The 21,992-nt window shown below is 39.3% G+C and overlaps 1 protein-coding gene across 1 annotated transcript in view; it reads right to left on the bottom strand.

Moving 5' to 3' along the window:
* cdh6 (cadherin 6) overlaps positions 1–17,834 on the bottom strand; it is a 54,287-nt gene extending 36,453 nt beyond the window's left edge. The window contains exons 1-2 of the mRNA XM_056476585.1: positions 17,746–17,834; positions 1,757–2,094 (exon numbers count right to left, since the gene is read on the bottom strand). Coding sequence (XP_056332560.1) covers positions 1,757–1,969 — 213 coding nt within the window. The 5' untranslated portion in view covers positions 1,970–2,094; positions 17,746–17,834. The remainder of the gene's footprint in view (positions 1–1,756; positions 2,095–17,745) is intronic.
* Positions 17,835–21,992: the final 4,158 nt, after the last annotated feature.

The raw sequence follows: 21,992 nt of genomic DNA on the forward strand, positions 1-21,992 counted from the left end.
TGCTTAATAGACACAGGATATACAGCAATACACAAATATCTTTACAAATATAAAAAAAATTAAAGGATTCAAATATTTCAAAAATATTATTTTTAAAATAATTATAAAAACTACTGTCTCCATGCCTTCTTCATCTCGGGGGGCTTTTTTCAGTTTATTCATGACAATTTGCTTTTGTATAATATTATTATTATCAATACTACTCATTATATGGATATTTATATTTTTTGAATAAAAACTAGTTTAGATTTGTCCACATGTCGGGTTTTGAAGACCAATTAAGAATAGGATGGGTTTTTAGATATATCTCAGTTGTTTGATGACACTTCGTTATTGTTGTTTATTTTTTAGTTTGCTGGAAATTAGAACTGAATTTAGAATTAGTTTTGAATCAAATCTTTGCGCTTAACAAATTAAATTAAATATGTAGGCTAACGGATGTCTTCATTGGAGTGAGTTTTCACCGTTTTCTTATCCACGAAAGTAAACAAGTAAAGTAAAGAGTAAACGTATGTGAATGGAGAAGGCTCATTCTTTATGAGCTGCAGATGGTCTGCTTAACTCGCTAGTGAAGCGTTCAGTTTTTCCACTTACAAAGTCCGCCATGAAAATAGCAAATGCACCATGGCACGGCACAACTGACTCTTGAAGGGAATGGAAGATGAGACTGATTGGTTTAATGTTTAAAACACACCCAGAACTCATTAAGAAAATAAGCACAACCCTGTTAGACCATGCGCCGCAGCGCAAACCGTATTTTTCCATCCTTAAAATATCAAAAGTGGATTCTGACATGCCCTGCACTTTAGACTTTGCGCCTAGATCATTAAAATAAAGCCCATTATTTGTTATACATTACTAAACTAATAATGACAATTTTGAATGTAATATTTATCATTGCATGTAAATTGTAAAGTATGTCATTCATTAATTTTTTTTGGCTTAGTCCGTTTATTAATCTTTGCCACAGCAAAATGAACCGCTAACTCATCCAGCACATGTTTTACACAGCGGATGCCCTTCCAGCTGCAACCTATCACTGGGAGACATCCATACACACTCATTCACACACTCATTCACACACACACACACACACACACACACACACACACACACACACACACACACACACACACACACACACACACACACACACACACACACACTACGTACAATTTAGTTTACCCAATTCACCTATAGCGCATGTCTTTGGACTTGTGGGGGAAACCGGAGCACCCACACGAACACGGGGAGAACATACAAATTCCACATAGAAACGCTAACGGACCCAGTGGAGGCTCGAATCAGCGACCAACTTGCTGTGAGGCGAATGTGCAACCCACTGCGCCACCGTGTCGCCTGTAAAGTATGTATCTCTGTCTGTCTTTCAGCATTGTAAATTCAGAGTCGTGTCTTTACCAGAGGGCCGCAGTTTGAGATCCTTGGCTATAAGCAACAGCATCCAGCTGTTATATTTTATTCTAATCTTTGATCCTCTTCAACTCAGAGATTCAGATGAAGTGTGAGGTATACCGGGGAGGTCAGATTTCACCCTGCTCCTTATCTCAAATCCAGCAGGCTCTGCGCTGGAGATCTCTACATATGACACAGCCACAGTTTTGATCATTCTCTATTTATTAACCTCCGAAGACAGAATCAGGAGGAGTGATGAAACCAAATCTATCTCTGCAATCGACTCCTTCAGCATTGCTCCAGCATTGCACACGAAACCTGGAATAGAAGCATAATCTCTTACCTTGCCAATATACTGGTGCTCGGATCCGGTGTATTCCTCCTGCAGAAAAAACTGTTTCCACATCCATCCTCGCTTTGAACGTCTCAGCAACCCTTTGTCTTGCCGTCCTTCAATTTCTTTGCTTTTCCTTCGAACCGGCCCTCTTGAAAGGGCAATTGCATTCACACTGATGTGTGCACATGCCCACAGAAGAAGTACAATCCAAGTCCTCATCTTTTCCGCTCTTAGGGTGTCTTACAGGGGGATAATGATCCTATCTGCCAAAGTTACAGAGCTCTGCAGAGCAGGCGGCAGCCACCCTCATAGTCCCTTCCTGCTGCCAGCGAGCCACACACTACCTGTAATAAGAGAGAGAAAGAAATTGAAAAACAATCAGTTATTGGGCAAAGTCTCAGAGTGTTATCCCAGGGCTGCTGGGAATGCTTCCCTTCCTAATTAAAGGCAACTTGAGCAGCCGTATCATACGACAGCCATCCCCTTATTAAAGATATCTCTGAAACATTCTCCATAAGATACCAATTCAACTGCAAGTCTTGAGGCCCAAGCTCTGATATCTATATAATTGGCGTCCCACATTCACGAAGTATAAAACCAGAGGCCATTGGAAGTGCTGTAGCGGTCTCGAAAAAAGAAAAGAAAAGAAAAAGGCAGAGAGGCTTTTTTTTTCCACCAAACCATTAACCTCCAGCTCTTAAAATACTGCAAAGCAGGCCAATGGGCGAGCGCTCACAAATCTGTAATCAATGAATCAATACGCATGCTCTCTAAATGCCTCACTTTAAAGATCTAAACACTCACGGCGCTATTGAATTCAGCCCCAACACCAAAAAAAAAAAAAATTTCGACAACCAAAGAGTGTTGGGTTTTTATCAGCATGCGCGGTCACAATAGCCTGCTGGCTCTGAACTGACCTGCTGGAATGACAGTCTGAGAGACAAAAGCATCCTGCCACCACATAATAATCAGCAATCAGCACGTTTCCTGTTTCCACATCAATCTGCGGCTTTGTCTGCGACTGAACGCCTGCCCTCGCTCCCTCTCGCACTTTATCAAGCAGATTGCAAATGTGATTGCGCAAAGTGGCGAAGGGGAAACGCGGGCCTCTCAATGAATTGCATTTAAGTACCTCTGGTTTTTTTGATTTACAATATTACTTGCGACGTTCGCGCAGCTCTCTCTGTCAGTGTAAAAATGCATCAGGTCAACATCACCCTTCATCCGGTCGAGGGCCAGCGATTTAGATGGGTATGCACAATTGCTATGCTGAATTGACTTTGGTAGTTCCATGCGTGACTTAAATGGTGCCGCTATTCCCCTAATTGCGCTTTCCATTAGCTCCATTATGTTCGGCTTTATGAATTGGCTTAATTGAATTAAGTAACAATAGATAGCGCAGGATATTGATTTGCTGTCAAAGTCAATGAGCTTGAAATTATCATGGGAGCTCTACGTATGTATAAATATAAGTGTGTGCATGATATTGCGTGTGTATTTTAGGACAAACGGATGCGATCCCGTTATGGGTCCAGCAATTGTAGTTTATGGATGCTGCTCTTTAATGAATTTCAGCTGGCCAAAACTCCTGGGCAAAGAGAGCGGGCTCCTGGAGCACATTAGTCAAACTCAGGCAGCCATTTTGCTCAGCTCTGTGACCTGGCAAATCCCTTGACACAGTCCTGCCGGGGGAACTCAGCTGGATCTAAAGCAGTTTTGTTACATGGTGTGTCAGAGTGAACAGACACAGTTTCCAGCACAAAATGTCTGCTCGTTCATTTACAAGTCCATCCTGCTGGGAGGGAGATGGATAGTGAAGGATGAAAATTCCCCCGCTGTCTTTAAATATAAGCACAAACCTAAGAGAACTCAATGGGACACTATGGTTTCACACAGCACTTCATTTTACAGGCTCACCGTTGTGTCATTTTGATACAAACTGAACCACAACACTGCAGACTCTCTGTATCGGTCTTGTACTTTGAAAAGTCATGATTGGAGCTGAAAATGGGTCACTTACACACACACACACACACACACACACACATACACAAAACTCTGTCTTTGTTTACCGTACACACCTCCATTGTTTTTATAAAATCATTTTTATTGGTATTAATCATAATTAGTCATTATATAAGTGTAACTAAAAGTCTAAATACATTTTTATAACTCTGTATATGCAGAATAGAGGTGTACGTCTAGTTACACTTTTAATTTATTATGGTCTATTATGGTAATATTAAATATATAGTGCTTTTCACAGGTATGAAATACTTGCGGTGGTGGCTGGAAAGAAACACAGCTTTTATCCACAGCACATACAATTTCAACACTTTATTATTACTTTAATTATTTTATTATTATTATTATTTATTATGTGTTTTCATTTTTTTTCTTTTTAATGAGTTAAAGCTAAAAAAAGACTGTTGAAATAAAAAAAAGTCCACTATTTCTCTTTTATGCTATTCAGGAGCCCTCATGTGCTCATGTCTTCATCTTCTCTATCTCTTATTCAAGTTCAGGTTGCTTTATTGGCATGACATTTTGTACAGTATTGCCAAAGCATTTTAGATGTACAAAATATGTAATATATTGATATCAACAAATTAACAAAATATGCAGAGAATGAGAAATAAATTAATATTAGAGTGATTTCTGAAGACTGGAGTACTGAAGCTAAAAAAAATCATCTTTAAAATCCCTAGAATAAATTATTAAATTAAATTATAAACTACTTTTGATCAGTTATTTTATAGTGCAATAACATTTCACAATTTGTACTGTATTTTTTATGAAATAAATGCAGCTTTGGTGAGCAGGAGAAGCTTATTTTAAATTATTTTAAAATCCTATTGACCCATAACATTTGAACTGTAGTGTATGATAATTAAATATTCAAATAAATTATAAAAAATGAAAGGTTTTGGTTCGTAAAGCATTGGTTTTGTAAAAAAAAAATGTAATGTGATAACATAAGAAATGTGATATATTCTCCTCATATAATCTTATCATGTGGAAATATGGGGAAAAACAATATATGTTATAGACCATTTCAATGTGGTCATATAATTGGCCCATGAACATTTCATTCATTCATTTTCTTTTTGGCTTAGTCCCTTTATTAATCTGGGGTCGCCACAGTGGAATGGACCACCAACTTATCCAGCATATGTTTTTACGAAGTGGATGCCCTTCAAGCTGCAGCCCATCACTGGGATACATCTATCCAATTCACCTAGCCCTGACCTACAGATGACTTTGGACTGTGGGGGAAACTGGAGCACCTGGACGAAACCCACGGGGAGAACATGCAAACTCCACACAGAAATGCCAACTGACCCAACCGGGGCTCGAATCAGCAACCTTCTTAACAAGAAGGCAATTCAATCATAACTTAATGTTTCAATCAAAACTTACAGCTGTCATAAAGTTATTTATCAATATTTGGCTCTTTCTGGACTCTCGGAAGCTATAGAAATTGAAAATGTAAAACAGGAAATACCTTGGGACCGTTGTGTTTGTTTACATCCCTCAAAATAGTCTATAAGTGTGTCAAGAAATTTTTGTGACATCTGCACTACCTAACCCAACTACCAAATGAACACTCTCACTGTCAGTGATTGGTCACAACACACACAGTCCAGCCCCTAAACTCTCCTTCTGGTTTATTCAATGTTACTATACAGCATCAAGCACTTGTGGCTTTGTTTTGATACTGCCGCAGCGTAACTTCACAATTTCCAGCAAAATCAACTGACATGGAATAAATTACACAGCTCACCTTTAAACCTCCACTGCTACACTAGCATGTTTACATTTTTCATGTTTCAATTAATGCAACGATAAAGTAATTAACTCACCGGGGTACCTGCCACAAACAGCGCCACAGTTGTCTGCCATCCAGAAACACAGACAAAACAAATTAACCTCGATGGCACCTCACTTCGCGTCTGTCTGAACGTTATCCATTGTTATTTTCAGATCAGCCAATATACCATGCAGTCTGACCTTGAGACATCAGATGTCCCATTTTTTTTTCTTTTTTTGTTTTTATTTTTCTTTCAAAGACACAGTCCCCTTAAAGCAGCCCTTTGGGAGTGCCAGCGAGGCGGAGGCTGACAGGTGAAGGAGGCAGAGGAAGACCGGCGACACCTGTGGAGGACGCGGGGAGTCAGTCGCTCGCTCAGACGACATAGAGAGAGAGAGAGAAAAAGAGAGAGAAAGGCGGGGCCCCAAACGCGGCCCCTCGCTGAAAGCTCCGCCACACTGCAGACAGCCACAGCAGCCCTGATAAGTCCCACAGGGGCAATTAGGAGTGAGAGAAGGAGAATGTCAGCCACGGGCAGCGAGGAGGGAGGCGACAGGTAACAAGTCTTGCTGCAGGAACACAGACCAGCAGAGCAGAGAGAAACAGAGCTGGCTAATGCCACACACTGTCTCCGGGCTCTCTATTAAAATGAATAAGGCACCGGACCACCACCCATTAACTAGAAAGACTAGACGCCATGGCTCTTAAATAGGTCACTCTTGTTTGCATAGCGGAGGTACATGATATATCGCATCTCATGAAATATTTGAGACGTGCAAATCTGTCGTTGTGTATGTTTATTTCTTCCTTTATTTATTTATATCCGGTGGTCGCAGAAGAAATCCTCATGTAGCTTCTGGCTACATCACATCTTAGTGTTTTCTATTTATTTCTTTTTTTTTCCCCGCTAAGAAGAAAACTCTCCAGCTAGTACTCATCTTGCTCGAGCAAATGGTAGGAGACATGTGCCATGTTTGATTGCGGTTCTCTTGCTAGCACCGAGCAACAGTGCATGAGAGGTAAAGTCGAGATCAGGTGAACACAAATTCAGTCAGGGTGGCACACTTAAACACATTCGAGCTCCTCTTCGGTCCGTTCAGTGCACTTGCCTGCCAAGCAGCGTATCCGTGTCATTCCCCAGGGCATAGTGGGTAATCAATATATATCGATTTGTCTGTTTGGGGGGAAAAGGGCTGTCTAGACAGCTGGGTTTTCGAATGCTAAGGTATCACTTATCCTGCAACACTCAAGCTCGGCTGTAAGCGATGATTGATTTATTCATTTTAGACACACGTTTTTTCCCATATCTGACCTACCCTACATTTGCCAAGGCTATTTATACACATCACTCGAGGTTTAAATGCAGCAACTCGTTTACCTGATGGCAAAAAAGGCTAAGATGTGAAATAAATCAATGAGCAGGAGGTAAATTGTGGGCTGTTTTTTCAAATGAAAGCACCAGATAATCAATACTGATTGATTGATTAATGCTTATAGAAGTATCCGATGACAGAAAGTCAAAAATAAAATTTAATCAGTTTCATTTTTGCGATTTTCATATGCATTTATTCTTTTTATTTATTATTATTATTATTATTAAAAGTTCTAGACATCCTGGAGTACTTTTTTGAAATTTTAACAGATTTGTGTGTGTCAGTTAAGACAATGTTAGCATCTGTCACCTTTAATTGTGGGGAAAACTGGATAATTTTGAGCTTATTCAGCTAATTTCATCTTCCGGGTTTAAAATCATTTTGGGGGCGGGATCAAAATCGAAGACGTAGCACGAATCTATTTCTCATTATTATTTATAGCGGAGTTTTCTTATATGAGAAGACCCTGCTTCTTAATCATTCATGACTGCATGCACATGCTTTTCGAAGGCAAGGCAGACCTGCCAAGCTGTAAGACGCAATGACTGGGTGAGACCGCAGGTTCCGCGCATGGCAAGTAGTATTTAGCTGTTCATGAAAGGTCGTAATGTTATGTGTTAGTTTCCATGATTCACAGGGTTTGTTGCATGTTTTTCCTCGCGAAAATGTCAGGCGATACAGCAAAGCTGTTGGTTTGGAGCAAGCATTTTTGTCAAGAGAGCTGTACGACAATTGGAGGATGGCGGACTTTGTCTTTTATCAGTTGAGTTTGTTACCATTCAGAAATCTTACATCATACATCATCTATATCCCTGCTGCTGTGTTCGCACATGTTTAAAATTCTCTGAATTACCGGCAGGGCTAGTGGTTGAAATAAACATGTAGAACAAATTGTGGTTATGTGTATATTAAATTACGAATAACATATGTAGCATGGCATTAAATTAATGTGTTTTTTTTTGCATTTTAACTTTGTAAACTATAAGATTATGGGTCTCCTCATGGTTTGTATCTCATTTTGTGAGCCAACTGTGTTCCACGCCCATCTAGGAGCATTTTTTGAAAGATTTCTTAGGTAGACTTGATCCGAAAGTATAAAATAATAATAATAATAATAATAATAATAATAATAATAATAATAATAATAATAATCTGTATTACTGCTTTAATTTCATTTTATGTATAATAAAATCTATTTTCAGTGTAACTATTATCATTTTTATTATTATCATATTTAAAGTACATTGCATATCAATAATCTAAAACATAATAATAATAATAATAATAATAATAATAATATTAATAATAATAATAATAATAATAATATTAATCACTGCTTTATTTTCATTGTATTTATAATAAAATATATTTTCAGAGTAACTATTATTATTGTTATTGTTATTAATTATTATTATCATATTTAAAATACACTGCATATTAATAATCTGCAATAATAATAATAATAATAATAAATATTATTATTTTCATGATCATCATCATCATCATTATTATTATTATTATTATTATTAGTAGTAGTAGTAGTAGTGTCATAGTATAACAATAATATTTTTCAATATTAGTAATAAAAATACTAGTAGTTTTGGTAGTATATGTGTCTAGTCATATCACTAATGATATTTTATTTTCATTTTCTCTTTTTCAGAATAAATAGCTTTTCTTTTTATAAAAAGCTGACAATTTATCCAAATCACACTTTAAGCTGCATGCCAACAGCTGTGACTTGCTAAATAGACCCTTTGTTAAAGAACCCCTTACTGATTAAGTAAAAAAAAGTATGAAAAACATGTACAGTATATCAGTCAAAACCGATTATCCCAAAGCACACGAATACAAAAGCAGTGACTTGTTAACACACAGCATATTGTAACATATTCCCAGCATGTGACTAGATTGCTGGAAGTGCTTAACCAAACCGTAGACCTAATCCTCAAGCCATAACCCGACAAGACACGAGCGCCCACCGACCCTCCACCATAATCTCCCCACCAACATGTGCTCCTTAATCTGAACAGTAGGAGATAATGGATTCAAATGTTGGAGGTCTTTTTTTTGCTCAATGGGACGGCCATGTGCACACCAACACAATTAGTGTCAGGGAGCGCTGCCCGTACCAGATGGGTCCTCTTAATTACGTAACGAGAGAAGCCATAATGTGATCTGGAAGCAATGTTGTGCCACTGACTTAGAATCTGCTTTTCCTGGTCGGCCATAATGATGGTGAAAGCGTGTGTTTTCTTTTTTTTCCGCCACACAAATTGCCTAGAGCAGACCGTACTGTGTGGTGAATTAAAGCAATTTAGGCAAACCTGCTAAAATCAAATGTGCCTCAAATCTCTATTTAGCCGCACAGCATTCATTTGCTCATGAGAGCGTCGCGTGATAGACTGCAGCTTGCCCTTCCTTTGTCAATTTGGTGCGACTGTTCAAATAGATAGCACAAAACACCTGTTAACCTTTGTGTCAGTGTGGCCCTGGCGTTTACAGTGGAGCTGGAAAGCTTCCCCTGTAATCCCGTAACAGCATTGTGGGGTGTTTGTTTAGGGTCCCCCTCATGAGGCAGAGGAGAAGCTGTGGGAACCGCAGTTTTTACGGCCTGTTTAAAGAGCTCGGCGGGAGCCTACGAGACAGCAGCCTCCCTTCAGCATTGTGATTCAACCCCGGAATGCAGCTCCCATTGCAATGCAAATGTCTCCGCGTCTGGATGCTTTTGTGCGTGCGCGTTTACGTGCGTGCTTGTTTACTTGTCACTTCCACGACTGACAAATACGCAAATCACAAACACTGCGCTAATAGAGTTTGCAGAGGCTGTCAAAGTCGAAGAGACTGTTTCTCGGATCATAGTTGATATTTATTGCGCGTTCTACCCTGAAGGCCCTTTTACAGCCTGACAATGACATTAACTCATCCTCAGACTCACAATATCTCGTAAGTGTGGCACCTTTACCTTGGTAAACACAGGAGAGTTGTGTTGTTTAACCCCCAGACAGCATTTCAATTTACGGCCGGGATTTACATGAAGGTATCTAAATGGAACAGTTCCTGACTGGGTCGTAATTCATTGTGTTGCTGTTGTTGTTTTTTTTGCTTATAACCCTTTGTTGAAGACGCCTTAAAGACAGGATTTTTACAATCACGGTAACAATGCTTCCATTTTAAAAGGTCACACCATGTCATCTTGATTGCAATCACAGAATACTCTGACATTTGATTCTGCATCTTTGTTGATATTATAGTTCAGGCCCCCGCATGACAAGGAAGGGGGAAAAAAACATATATCAACGGAAATAATCGATAATGACATTTATTGACATTAACTATACCAGCGCTCTGTGACCACAAATAAATAAGTCCATTGAGGCAAGCAGAAAACTCTTTGAATTAAAAGCCACCGTATACTGTATGCCGAAGGCAAGCAGCGAACAAAGGTTAAAGAATGTTGATTAAAAAACAGATTTTTCTTTTTGTATTTTCTTTTCCTGGATGTTGATCAGAAAAGCTCTGACAGCACTGGATTTGTCACCGCGTATATAAGTCATTTTTATTTTATTTGTTTACTTTATTATTCATTTATTTGTTTTTATTGTAGAGGCACTAAGCAACAAATGGGTGATATTCAGTGGTGTAAAGTAACAAATTAAAAATACTCAAATTTGTGATTGAGTAGTTGTTCTCAGAAATTGTAATTTACAGTGCAGTTTTAAAAATGTGTACTTTTACTTTCCATTGAGTACATTTTTAGTGCTGTATCAGTACTTTTACTCCATTATTTTCCTTCAACCTGCAGTCACTACTGTATTTTTTCTTGTCTATAGGATTGGCTAAAGTAGAACAATCAGTCCTGTGATTCCTGTCAAATCAAAGCAAACATAAAAACTAAATTTCATTATACTGAAATACCTCAAGACATGGGCACTATGTAAATGCTGCTAACCATTTGTATGCATTAAAAGTGTCCAAGAAGACATTCTAAATCATCACATGCAATGATCCAGAGACTGTTTAAACTGGATGACGGATGTATGATGTCTGAAATGGCCTTACACAATCACTAAATGCACTACAGAATGTTACGTTTTCACACACATACACACATAAATTGCATGTAAACGCATCATAATTTCACAGTATAATACTCACTACACACAACTCTTGAGTACTTTTAAAAGTGCTACTTTTTACTCAAACTTTGAGTAATATTCGCAACAGATACTTTTACTCTACATGCACTACATTTTGAGGGGGTAATGGTACTTTTACTTGAGTAAGACTTTTCAGTAGTCTTTCCACCACTGGTGATATTGAAATCCAAAAGTTTGTCTAAACTGCAATCTGGTACAAGTGAATGTGTGAATATTGTATATATGAAAAAGAACAAGATTACATTTAACAGTTTATTAACTTTGAGGGAATTATGATGGTAAAAGTAATATTAAAAAGTAAAAGTAATGTGAAAAATGTATATACGCTTTAATGTATAAACCTTTAATTCCAATAATTAATTACTATTTATTTATCAACATCAACGCGCTTTAATGCAATATTTATTACTGTTTATTAACGTCAGCTAATAAAGACTGTCCATTGTTTGTTAAAGTCAGGTAATTATTATCAATTTAAAACTACAGCACCAAGATACATCACCTTCTTGCACTTTTTTTTTATCCTTTTCCTAACAACCAATTCCTCATTTGCCATAAAATACATCATCAATACAGTAATCCGTGTAATTTGTATTTCTTGCACCCTGCTCTTGGGGCTTGTGCCCTTTCTGTGACCACATTCTGACTGTGTCGTCTTCCAGGTAATAACTATTTGCTTTTGGGCCGTGCTGCTTGTGTGATAGTTTGTTTTTCCAAGGGTAAATATATCAGTATCGCAGTTTCAGTGCGAGATGTCAACAGCGGAAAATATCCAGGCTAGATTGTCTGACCAATCTAGCTCCGAGACAACTGTGATTCCTCAACAGAATGGACATTTTCGGTGCTGGTGTAATTCATATCACACACGTCCAGGGCGGGTTTGAAAATTGGAGAGCTGTAGCACATTCTGCCTCATTTTGGACTGACTCGAACGTAATAAGAGAAAGCAATCAATTGGAAGAACCATGACAACTGAGAGGAACATTAATGACATTAGGCCTATTATTGTGCCTGAAAGTGGACTACGTGATTGGATGCTGGCCGCGCAGATAGCCAATTTTTGACAACTCAGCTCTAGTGAGTAATTAGGTACCGCCACATATTGTGGACACAACTTCAACTTCCAAAGGGAGGAAGCTCCTCAGTTATGCAAATCTAGACTATTACAAGAGGCTATGCTGAAGGAGATACATCAATACACAGAGAGCTGTGTAGCGCTCAATGGGCTGTATTTCAAACACAAGCCACTAGATAATTAGCCGCACACAAATTTCCATCCACATGGGACTTGTTCCCTTCTAGAGCAACATGGTAGACATCTGGAGACAGTTAGAGATGTCTTAAATATATAAAAATGATGGAACGGGTTTGACGAGATACAGTAGGTGGAGAAACTCTGCTTCGACATGTACAAGCCAGAGCAAATCACATCAGTAGAGACAGCCGAGCTGAGCAAGTGACTGCAAACATGAATGAAAAGTCACTTCAAACACACGCCAAAACTAAGAGGACGATTTCCAAAAATAGAGCCTTTGGTGTGTTTCAGTGGTAATAGGCATGTTTCTAATCAAAGCCTTCATATTGGAATCTTAAAAGGGATAGTTCACCCAGAAATTTAAATTAACTGTTAATTTAATCACCCTCAGGCCACCCAAAAATGTAGGTGACTTTTCTACAGTAGAACATTAAAGATGTTTTTAGCTGAAACAGTGGTTCTTCCAATTTCTTAAAAGTACTGGCAATCTGAGAGTCAAAAACATATACAAACTTAATACTCATGGCTGATGATACATTGAGGTCTTATGCAATGACAGGATCACTGTGTGCCAGAAACTGAACAGTATTCACAACCTTATTAATAGAGAATTAAATATCTTGTTGTGTTCAACAGAAAAATACAACAACAAAAAAGGTTTTGTAACCATATGAGGGTAAGTAAGTAGGTGAAATATCGCTTTAATTGTAAAAATGCTGTAGTTCATTTTCATGCACAGAAATTTTCTGCTTTGTAACACCTTCATAACACTTTGAATTTCATTAACAGCAATAGGTACTGATTTACACAACATAGGCTCATTCTGAAAACGTAGCCCTATATACATTTCTGGAGATTACGTAAGGCTGCACTTCATTTTTAAAACGAACGCTACTGGGCGGCATGATGCTGTTCCTTTTATCGCTTTCCAGCTGACCGCTTACCTCCGTATGGACAGCTTTTCTGCTGTTACCAGTTTGTCTGTTTGCTGGACAAGTACGTTGGCGGACTTGAGACGCAGAGTTGACTGTGAGTCAGCAGCAAGAAAAAAAAAGCAGCTAAGAACAAAAACAAAATTAAAAAAAATAAATAAACGTAAATAAAAGGGTGAGAATGTGGTAAATTCTAAAAACGTGGTAAAAATCAGGCTGCCATAAGGGCTTTTCTTTTTCTGGATTGCTTTTAAAAACACTGGGTTTAGGGAAAGGGGAGGGTGGGGGAATCAGTCGGTTGCTGAGTCAGTCAGTCAACGGCGGCCTCTGGTGGATTTGCGTGAGAACAGCATGCGCGAATGGCACTCGCGAGAGAAATTAGAGATCTGAAAAGGCGTACACATCGGCCTCTGGTGGATTCGCGAAAACAAAAACTGCAAAAAAACGTAGCTCCTGAAACGTATTTTGCTCTCTCCAGAAATGTATATAGAGGTACGTAATCAGAATAAGCCTGGGTTGGATTTAGAGTAGTTTGCTGTACATTTGAACCTTCACAAAAGCAGTCATAAGTGTCCATTTTTGAAATTGAGATTTATACAAAACTAAGCTTTCTATTGCTATTTGAGGATAGAACAAATTTAGGCTGAGATACAACTATTTGAATATCTGGAAACTAAAGGTTCAAAAAAATCTAAATACTGAGAAAATTGGCTAAATTAATTTCTTAGCGATGCATATTTCTGATCAGAAAATGAGATTTGATATATTTACTGTAGGGCATTTGCAAAATAACCCTATGAAGATGATCTTTACTTAATATTCTAATGATTTTTGGTAATTAGTACACAATAAAAATCCATCATTTTGACCAATATAAGGTATTAGCATCCCAGTGCAACATAAGACTAGCTTTGTGGTCCAGGTCCACATACATGTCTTTTTGACTCTGGAAGTTGTGGTAGGCACTGATGTACATTTAATGAATCATCAAGGTCAACGATTTCAGCTAATTATAATTATTTATGTTCTACATCATGAATGGCCTAAGGGCAAGTAAATGAACAGAATAAATTAGCATGAGCTATATCTCTTTATTGTTGATGACCAGAAGGATAAATAAGCATCGTAAATGCTTGCTTCATAAAGTGCCACACCCTTCTTATTGCACACAGAAGATTCCGAGTAGAACTAAATTCAACCTAATTCAGCAGGGTCACTGTGATTAAGACGAGGAGAGTCACAGGTCACATCCAGAGCAGTCATGTGCTGACTAAATAAATCATCTTACATAAACGCAGGCCAGGCAGGACCGCCAGCATGGTGTCTCTGTCATCAGCATTCTTTTTTCACACCGCACTCAGCACAAAGACAGCAAGCGATCCTTATTTATTCTAAAGCATCAGCCTGAATGGCAGAAATATTCATTGTGCATAGCGAATTCCGTTTCAAGTTTGTTTTTCATCATCAATGCTATTTTTCCCTCCAAATTCCCTCCAACTCGAACTCTCTGTGATCTGCCCTGTCATCTTACACACTGACTGATGTGAGGAGTAATGCTATGGAGGATGTCCAGGGCTTTCATACGCCGATGCTGTTTCCTATAGGAATGTGCAGATGAAAAGAAAATAACAACGCCCTGCTGCGAGACGTAAACTTATTATCTTAGGCAGGAAACTGAACACATTTTCCTTTGTGGGCCCATTTAAAGATTCACTCGAGACGCTGTTCACCTGCTCCATTCCCATCCGTACGAATTAGCAAACAACAAGAACGAAACACGAACAAGCCAGGAAACCGAAAACAGATAGCGGACGATGAATTGGTAAAGAAAATCAATGGCCTCGTATTGGACTAAAGCGGGTGTAGATAAACACTGTTCTATTGATTTTGGAAGTGTTCTGCACATCAGAACAGCAAATTGCCCATATCTTGGGAAATAGGCTTAAACTATAGTTGCACTTTTTGTGAATGTTTTGTTTGAAGCACCTAATTTTGCAGCGAGGTGTTCCGTTATTGAGGTACTGTAGAAGCATAATGGAGATTCACCAGTCACTCTGGAGTCAAATTAATCACGTGCATGTGCTAATCAATGTTATCCTGCTTCATCTCCTGTGAGCAAACACAGCTTTTTGCAGGGCCATTGTCGTGTCAGGTGACAGATAGCTCTGATCTAATTATCATACAGAGCCTACTGAAACATTTGCATACAGGCATCCGCACACTCTGAGAGAACTCTCAAACTATTAAGACGATTAAGTCAAAGTGCAAAACATTTAATTAAAAAAAGCAAGTCTATTGTTTGCTGGAACGTCTTATTTTAAAAAGTGGTTTGTTTGAATGTAACATCACAAAGACAACTGCTATTAAAATGCTTTTTTGTTTAAATAACTAAATAAAAAGAGTATCTGAGATTTAATTAAAATGCCCATGATAATAACAACAAACAACAAATATGCACTTTATTCTCCATGCAGCTGTGATGTGCTTGTTGTCAGGAAATTTCAACGGAAGTCAAAGGTCGCGTGGTTTTACAATCAGTGCAGAAATGGATTTTAAAGCATTTTTTTGACAAAAACACTAACATTCAAGTGATAAGTTTGCGTTTTATCATTTTGTATGCAGTAGACACATTGGTTTCCCATTATCTCTTGGAAGGCCCATGTTTTGCATCAATGTTAGAAAATGATGGATCAGGGTTCAGTGTTCAGAATCCATAAACAACCACATTTAATGCATAAAGAAGAACTGAAACTTGCTTATTTTGCCTTCCAGTATGCTATTAACAAACATCGACTTGAATAACCCAGCCATCCATCAGTTTTGTCATCGTTTCTTAAAAAAAGTCCTAACATTATTATTAGAATTATCAACAAGCAGAATATATAAGAAGTAAGATTCATGGCCTAAAATCTAAGCAAAGTACAACCATGCAGTATCTACAGAAGAAAACATTGTTTAACCAGTATTTATCAGACTAAGATATATTACAGTCTGTCAAATCCAGCAAATTGCAGGATTAAAAACTGCATCCCTGCGAGGACTGGAAAGAACTAATATTAATATCTTTTAGTATTCATATAACACAACAATAACACAGACAAATTAAAATACCATCTCACACATTTAAATAAAAAAAGCTTGCTAGTGACTTTTCCTCGGAATAAAATTAGAATGAGATGTACTGGAATTTATGAATAATTTACATAATATAGAACAACTTTAATCAGTCCACCCAGAAATCTACAGGTGCCCAACATGAAAGGACTCAAACAGAGCTACGGTCTGAACATGTTCCCACACCTTTTGATCACTGAATTTCCATGACTTGTGCATTACTTTTTTTGTCATCTGAGATTTTTGAATGAGGATTTTTTTTAATAATGTATTATATAGACTGTATATGCAATGAATGATATCTAGCAATTATTATTCATTATTTTTTAGGTTATTTATATATATTTTTAAATCTTATTAGCTAACATAATTTTTTTAATTAAATTATAAATTTTTTCACAATTGTGTATAAGCTTACTTATATTATTCATATTTAATTTTCTTTTTAACAATTTTGACTAAATAAGGGGTATTCTGGGACAACAGAGCAAACCAGAACCTCACTGTCTTAAGCTCTGATATAACAAGTTCTCATAAAAATATGCATGCTGCACAAACATGCAGAAAAATACAATTCTAGAAAAATACAGTTCAACTACTGTTCGGTATTATAATCTATGAAAAATACAAGGCCTTGAAATGGAAATTACTAAGGACATGATACATTCTGCCACTCCACACAACAGATGGACACAGAGTACACAGCATAAAATGTCAACCCTCTGAAACTGAAAGAAAAAAAATTAATTGCTACACTAAATTCTGTAAAAAACAATCACTTCACAACCCGCAGGGATACATTCGTTGCCCTTTCACCGCTTTGAATTTATTTACCGGTGATTCAAATTGAAACCACACAACAGCACTGGATAAATATAATCAATGAAAAGTTATTATTCAGACAAGTTAAATGAAGACTACAGAAATATAAAAAGACAATTTTAACAGTAGTGCATGCAGCTAATAGACAACCACAGTAGCCCAAACTTTTCTTCAACAAAGGATATTAACGTTTTGCATCCGAATATTAACAACAATAAACAAACTGTCGCAAACAATATTATAACGAGCTTTACAAAACTCATGCGCACTGACTATCACGTAAACACGTATATAATATCGTAGAAATTACACAAATATTTATCATTATTAAACACTAAAATGTTGCGTAATAGTTGACGAAAAAAGTATCCGGGCCAATTGTGACAGCCTTCATCCTCGCGCACATCCACAAAAGTCAGTCTTCGGCAAATAAGCGCAGTCTAGGGGTCAAATGAAGCGCGTGCACGTTCAATACAGATATGTTCAATTAAACGCAAAAATGAAGCCCGGATAATTTCCCGCACTCACCTCAATGATGAGGAGTCAAGAGTAGTCCTGGAGTCGATGTGTATCCGCTGAGCGTTGTGAAGACACTGTACTGTGAAGACTGCGTCTCTCTCTCTCTTTCTCTCTCTCCTCCCCTGAGCGCGCAGCATCATCATCTCTCTCTCTCTCTCTCTCTCTCTCTCTCTCTCTCTCACCCCTTCTCTCTGAAATCTCGTGCGGTCTGAGCGACAGAGCCGCTGATTGGCTGTCACCCGGTGACAGAGAGGGATCATATCATAAACATTAAGGGATGCGAAAGTAGTTTGAAAATTAAGCCTGCGTTAGTTGATATCGCCGCGTCTGTGCGGAGATTTGGGTCAGTACTATTAACTCTTCACTTTGATTTAGTTTGTCACAAATCTATTTTTGGCGGAAGAGGAAAAGGCTGATTTAAAAATAATAATGAAGTTAAAAAAAAATGAACTTTTTGAGTTCACGTGGCGCTGAAGAGGATCAAATGTTTATTTTTTTAGTTTATTTTGTCCATTGGGGAAAGAAGGAAAGAATAGGAAAACAAAAACACGTAAATAATACAACTTAATACAAGCTTGTTTTACTTGAAGCTGCTTATGTTTACAATGATTCATTAAGAAAATATCAAAGCTATACGATTATGAAAAAAATGGTCCATTTGAGTCTTAGTAGACTGTCTGCTTAATATCTGTTAATACTGACATTTAACAGTCCTTCAATAGACATTTAACTCACTATAAGAAACTTTACAAGTACGTCAACTTACACTAACCCTAACCCGACCTAACAGTCTACTTATAATCCAATAAGAATTAGTTGGCGTGTAGATGCAATGTAACTTAAATTCAACAAACGGGCCGTACAAAGTACGTCTTTTGTGTTTGGTCAGAGACATTATCACATCTGTTATACTGGAAAATAAAACATAAAATCCACTGTCAATTGTTTACTGTACATCTGTTAGGGGAGAGCGGGGCACAAAGTAACACTTTTTGATTTTGGCCAAATAATGAACAAAGTAATGGGGTTAGACAAACCATTTGTTTTTACCAACAACACACAAGCCTCTTCTACAAATGAGCACTGGTTGTATGATCGTTGGACCTACAGTACTGTTTCTGTGCAGTATTGCCAAAAATGCCAGGAGTAAAAATTTTACTATTTACCCCACGTGCGGGGCAAGTTGTAACAGACAGACGGTTAGTAGTAACAGTTGCTTGAAAAGGCAGATTTTACACAATTAATTAAAATCAAGTTTACTTTGAATCGTAGCTATATTTGCCCAGTACTTAGCTCAATTTATTTTTTATTCTACATAGCACAGTATGTTTATTTATTTATTTATTGGATAAAAACATTTGGATTTATATACAGTATTATCCATTATTATTGTCATGGATTGGTCAGGCTCTCACGACCCCCACTCACGAAGATCACCATCACCTGACTTCTAATGAGCACACAGCTGCATCACATTCACGAGCACCAGATAAAAGCACAGCACTCCAGTCGCTCATTGTCCGGGCTCGTCTCGACGAAAGCGGACAACTGAGCGACCACTCAGCGTAGTCATCCTCAGCTAAAACAAACGATTTACTTACCTGTTCTCTTTGTATTCCTCCTAGTCTTCCTGGTCCTCCCGAATCGTCCTGTCTTCCAGTCCTTCCAAGTCTGTGTCATCCTCTGTCAGCTGTATCTGGTGTGTGCTGTCCATCCTCGTGTATTCCTGTTACCCAGCCACGGAGGAAAAGACCCCAACATCATTCCTGATCCTCCTGGCTATCCTTCATGTGCTCCTTGTTGTCATTTAATAAACACCCTAACGTTTCCTTACCTCTGTCTCCTGTCCGCTTCATAACAGAAGCCCGGACCCATAACGACGACAACATGAGCACCCCCGATCACCTTCAAGAGCTGGTGGACCAGTTGAAGCGGATTCTACAGCCACCAGCTCCACTTTCCAACGCACCACCAGCACCGAGCACTTCCGCCTCCACAGTTTCTTCTTCGGCCCTTCCTTCCAGTCCCATGGCCCGACCAGCGCCCTACTCAGGCGGAGCGGGGGAGTGCAATGGTTTTCTGTTACAATGTTCCCTCATATTCGAAATGCAACCTTCTCTATATCCCACAGATAAGTCGAAGATCGCCTACATCGTATCTCTACTCTCTGGACCTGCACTTAAATGGGCTGAGACGATCTGGAACCAAGCCGGGCCGGTCATGAATTCCATCACTACCTTCACGGAGTATTTCAAAGAGGTGTTTGGACGTTCTGATGGGGAAGTAGCCGCTGGAGAGCAGCTGTATCATCTAAAGCAAGGTACTCTATCTACACAGGAATATGCTCTCCGGTTTCGCACTCTAGCAGCTGCAAGTGGATGGAATGAGAGATCGTTGTTGACCACGTACCGGCTCGGCTTGGAACCCACTCTCCGAATCCAACTGGCCACATTAGATGATACAATGGGTCTGGAGAGATTCATCCAACATTCTCTCCGATGTTCCGATCGTCTCCGTTCCTATCAACAGGACACCATCACCCCCTCGTCTGCACTCCTCCAATCGCCTGAGTCAACAGCCTCTCCAGAACCAGAACCCATGATAATAGAGTCTGGAAGACTGACATCAGCGGAACGACAGAGGAGGCTGACCCGGGGTCTGTGTCTATACTGCGGTGTCAGTGGACACACCCGTATGGAGTGTCCCCTTCGTCCCATTCGGACTTCAGTGAGTGTATTCAGTACGAATATTGAACAATGTAAACCACTTACTACCACCGTACAAATAACTACTGCCTCTATTTCTCTCCTTGTCACAGCCCTCATCGACTCCGGGTCAGCAGGGAACTTCATCTCCCAATCCCTCTGTCGTCAACTCCACCTCCGTACTGAGGCGTCCTCGCATATATACCAGATACAACCGATAACCCAGTGCACTCGATCTTCGACCCGTATCCATCGACAATGCGAAGACATCCTTCTTCAAGTGGGGTTGTTACATCAAGAGAGGATTCAATTTCTGGTTCTGGAGGGTGCAAATATGGACATCATTCTAGGGCGCCCGTGGCTGGTGAAGCACGATCCCATCATCTCTTGGGGCACAGGAGAGATAAAGAAATGGGGATCTGGATGTACACCTGCCTGTTTTCCAAATCTCCCTCTTCAAGGTCGGAACCCCATTTCTTTGTTTGCAACATCGGTCGAGAGCCCTCCTGAGAAGCAGTCTATCCATATTCCTAAGGAGTACAGCTCCTTTCATGATGTCTTCTGCCCCAAGAGAGCTTCCCAGCTACCGCCGCATCGGCCATGGGACTGCGCGATCGACCTAGTTCCAGATGCCCAGTTGCCAAGAGGTAGGATCTACCCGCTCTCGCTTCCAGAGAATCAGGCAATGGAAGATTACATAAGGGAGGCTCTGAGTCAGGGGTACATACGTCACTCAAAATCACCAGCCGCCTCAAGCTTCTTCTTTGTGGCCAAGAAGGACGGAGGGCTGCGTCCATGCATCGACTACAGGGTCCTAAATAACGGTACAGTAAAATACCGATATCCCCTTCCTCTGGTACCAGCCGCTTTGGAACAGCTCCGAGAAGCTAAAGTCTTCACTAAATTGGACCTCCGCAGCGCGTATAATCTGATAAGAATACGTGAGGGGGACCAATGGAAGACAGCATTCGTGACCCCTACTGGCCACTATGAATATGAGGTCATGCCTTACGGTCTGGTCAACGCCCCCTCCGTATTCCAAAACTTCATTCATGAAGTCCTCCGGGAGTTTCTTCACCACTGTGTAATAGTGTACATAGATGACATCCTCATTTACTCCCGGAGTGAGGCCGAACATCGCCAACACGTTGCGGAGGTCCTACACACATTGAGAGAACATCACCTCTACCTCAAAGCGGAGAAATGCTCATTCCACCAGAAGTCGATTCATTTCTTGGGATACATCATTGACCAAACCGGTATACGTATGGATGGGAAGAAAATTGAGGCTGTTCTATCCTGGTCAGAACCCACTTCCATTAAGGAGCTCCAGAGGTTTCTTGGGTTTGCTAACTTTTATAGACGGTTTATCAAGGACTACAGCAGGATTACATCACCTCTCACTAATCTCCTCAAGGGTAAACCCAAAGGACTGGAGTGGACCAAAGAAGCAGCCGCAGCCTTCCGCCTTCTTAAGAAGGAGTTCACAAGGGCCCCACTCCTGACTCATCCTGACCCAAATCTTCCTTTCGTGGTGGAAGTGGACGCATC

Source organism: Danio aesculapii, chromosome 2 (assembly GCF_903798145.1).
Source record: "Danio aesculapii chromosome 2, fDanAes4.1, whole genome shotgun sequence".
NCBI lineage: Eukaryota > Metazoa > Chordata > Actinopteri > Cypriniformes > Danionidae > Danio > Danio aesculapii.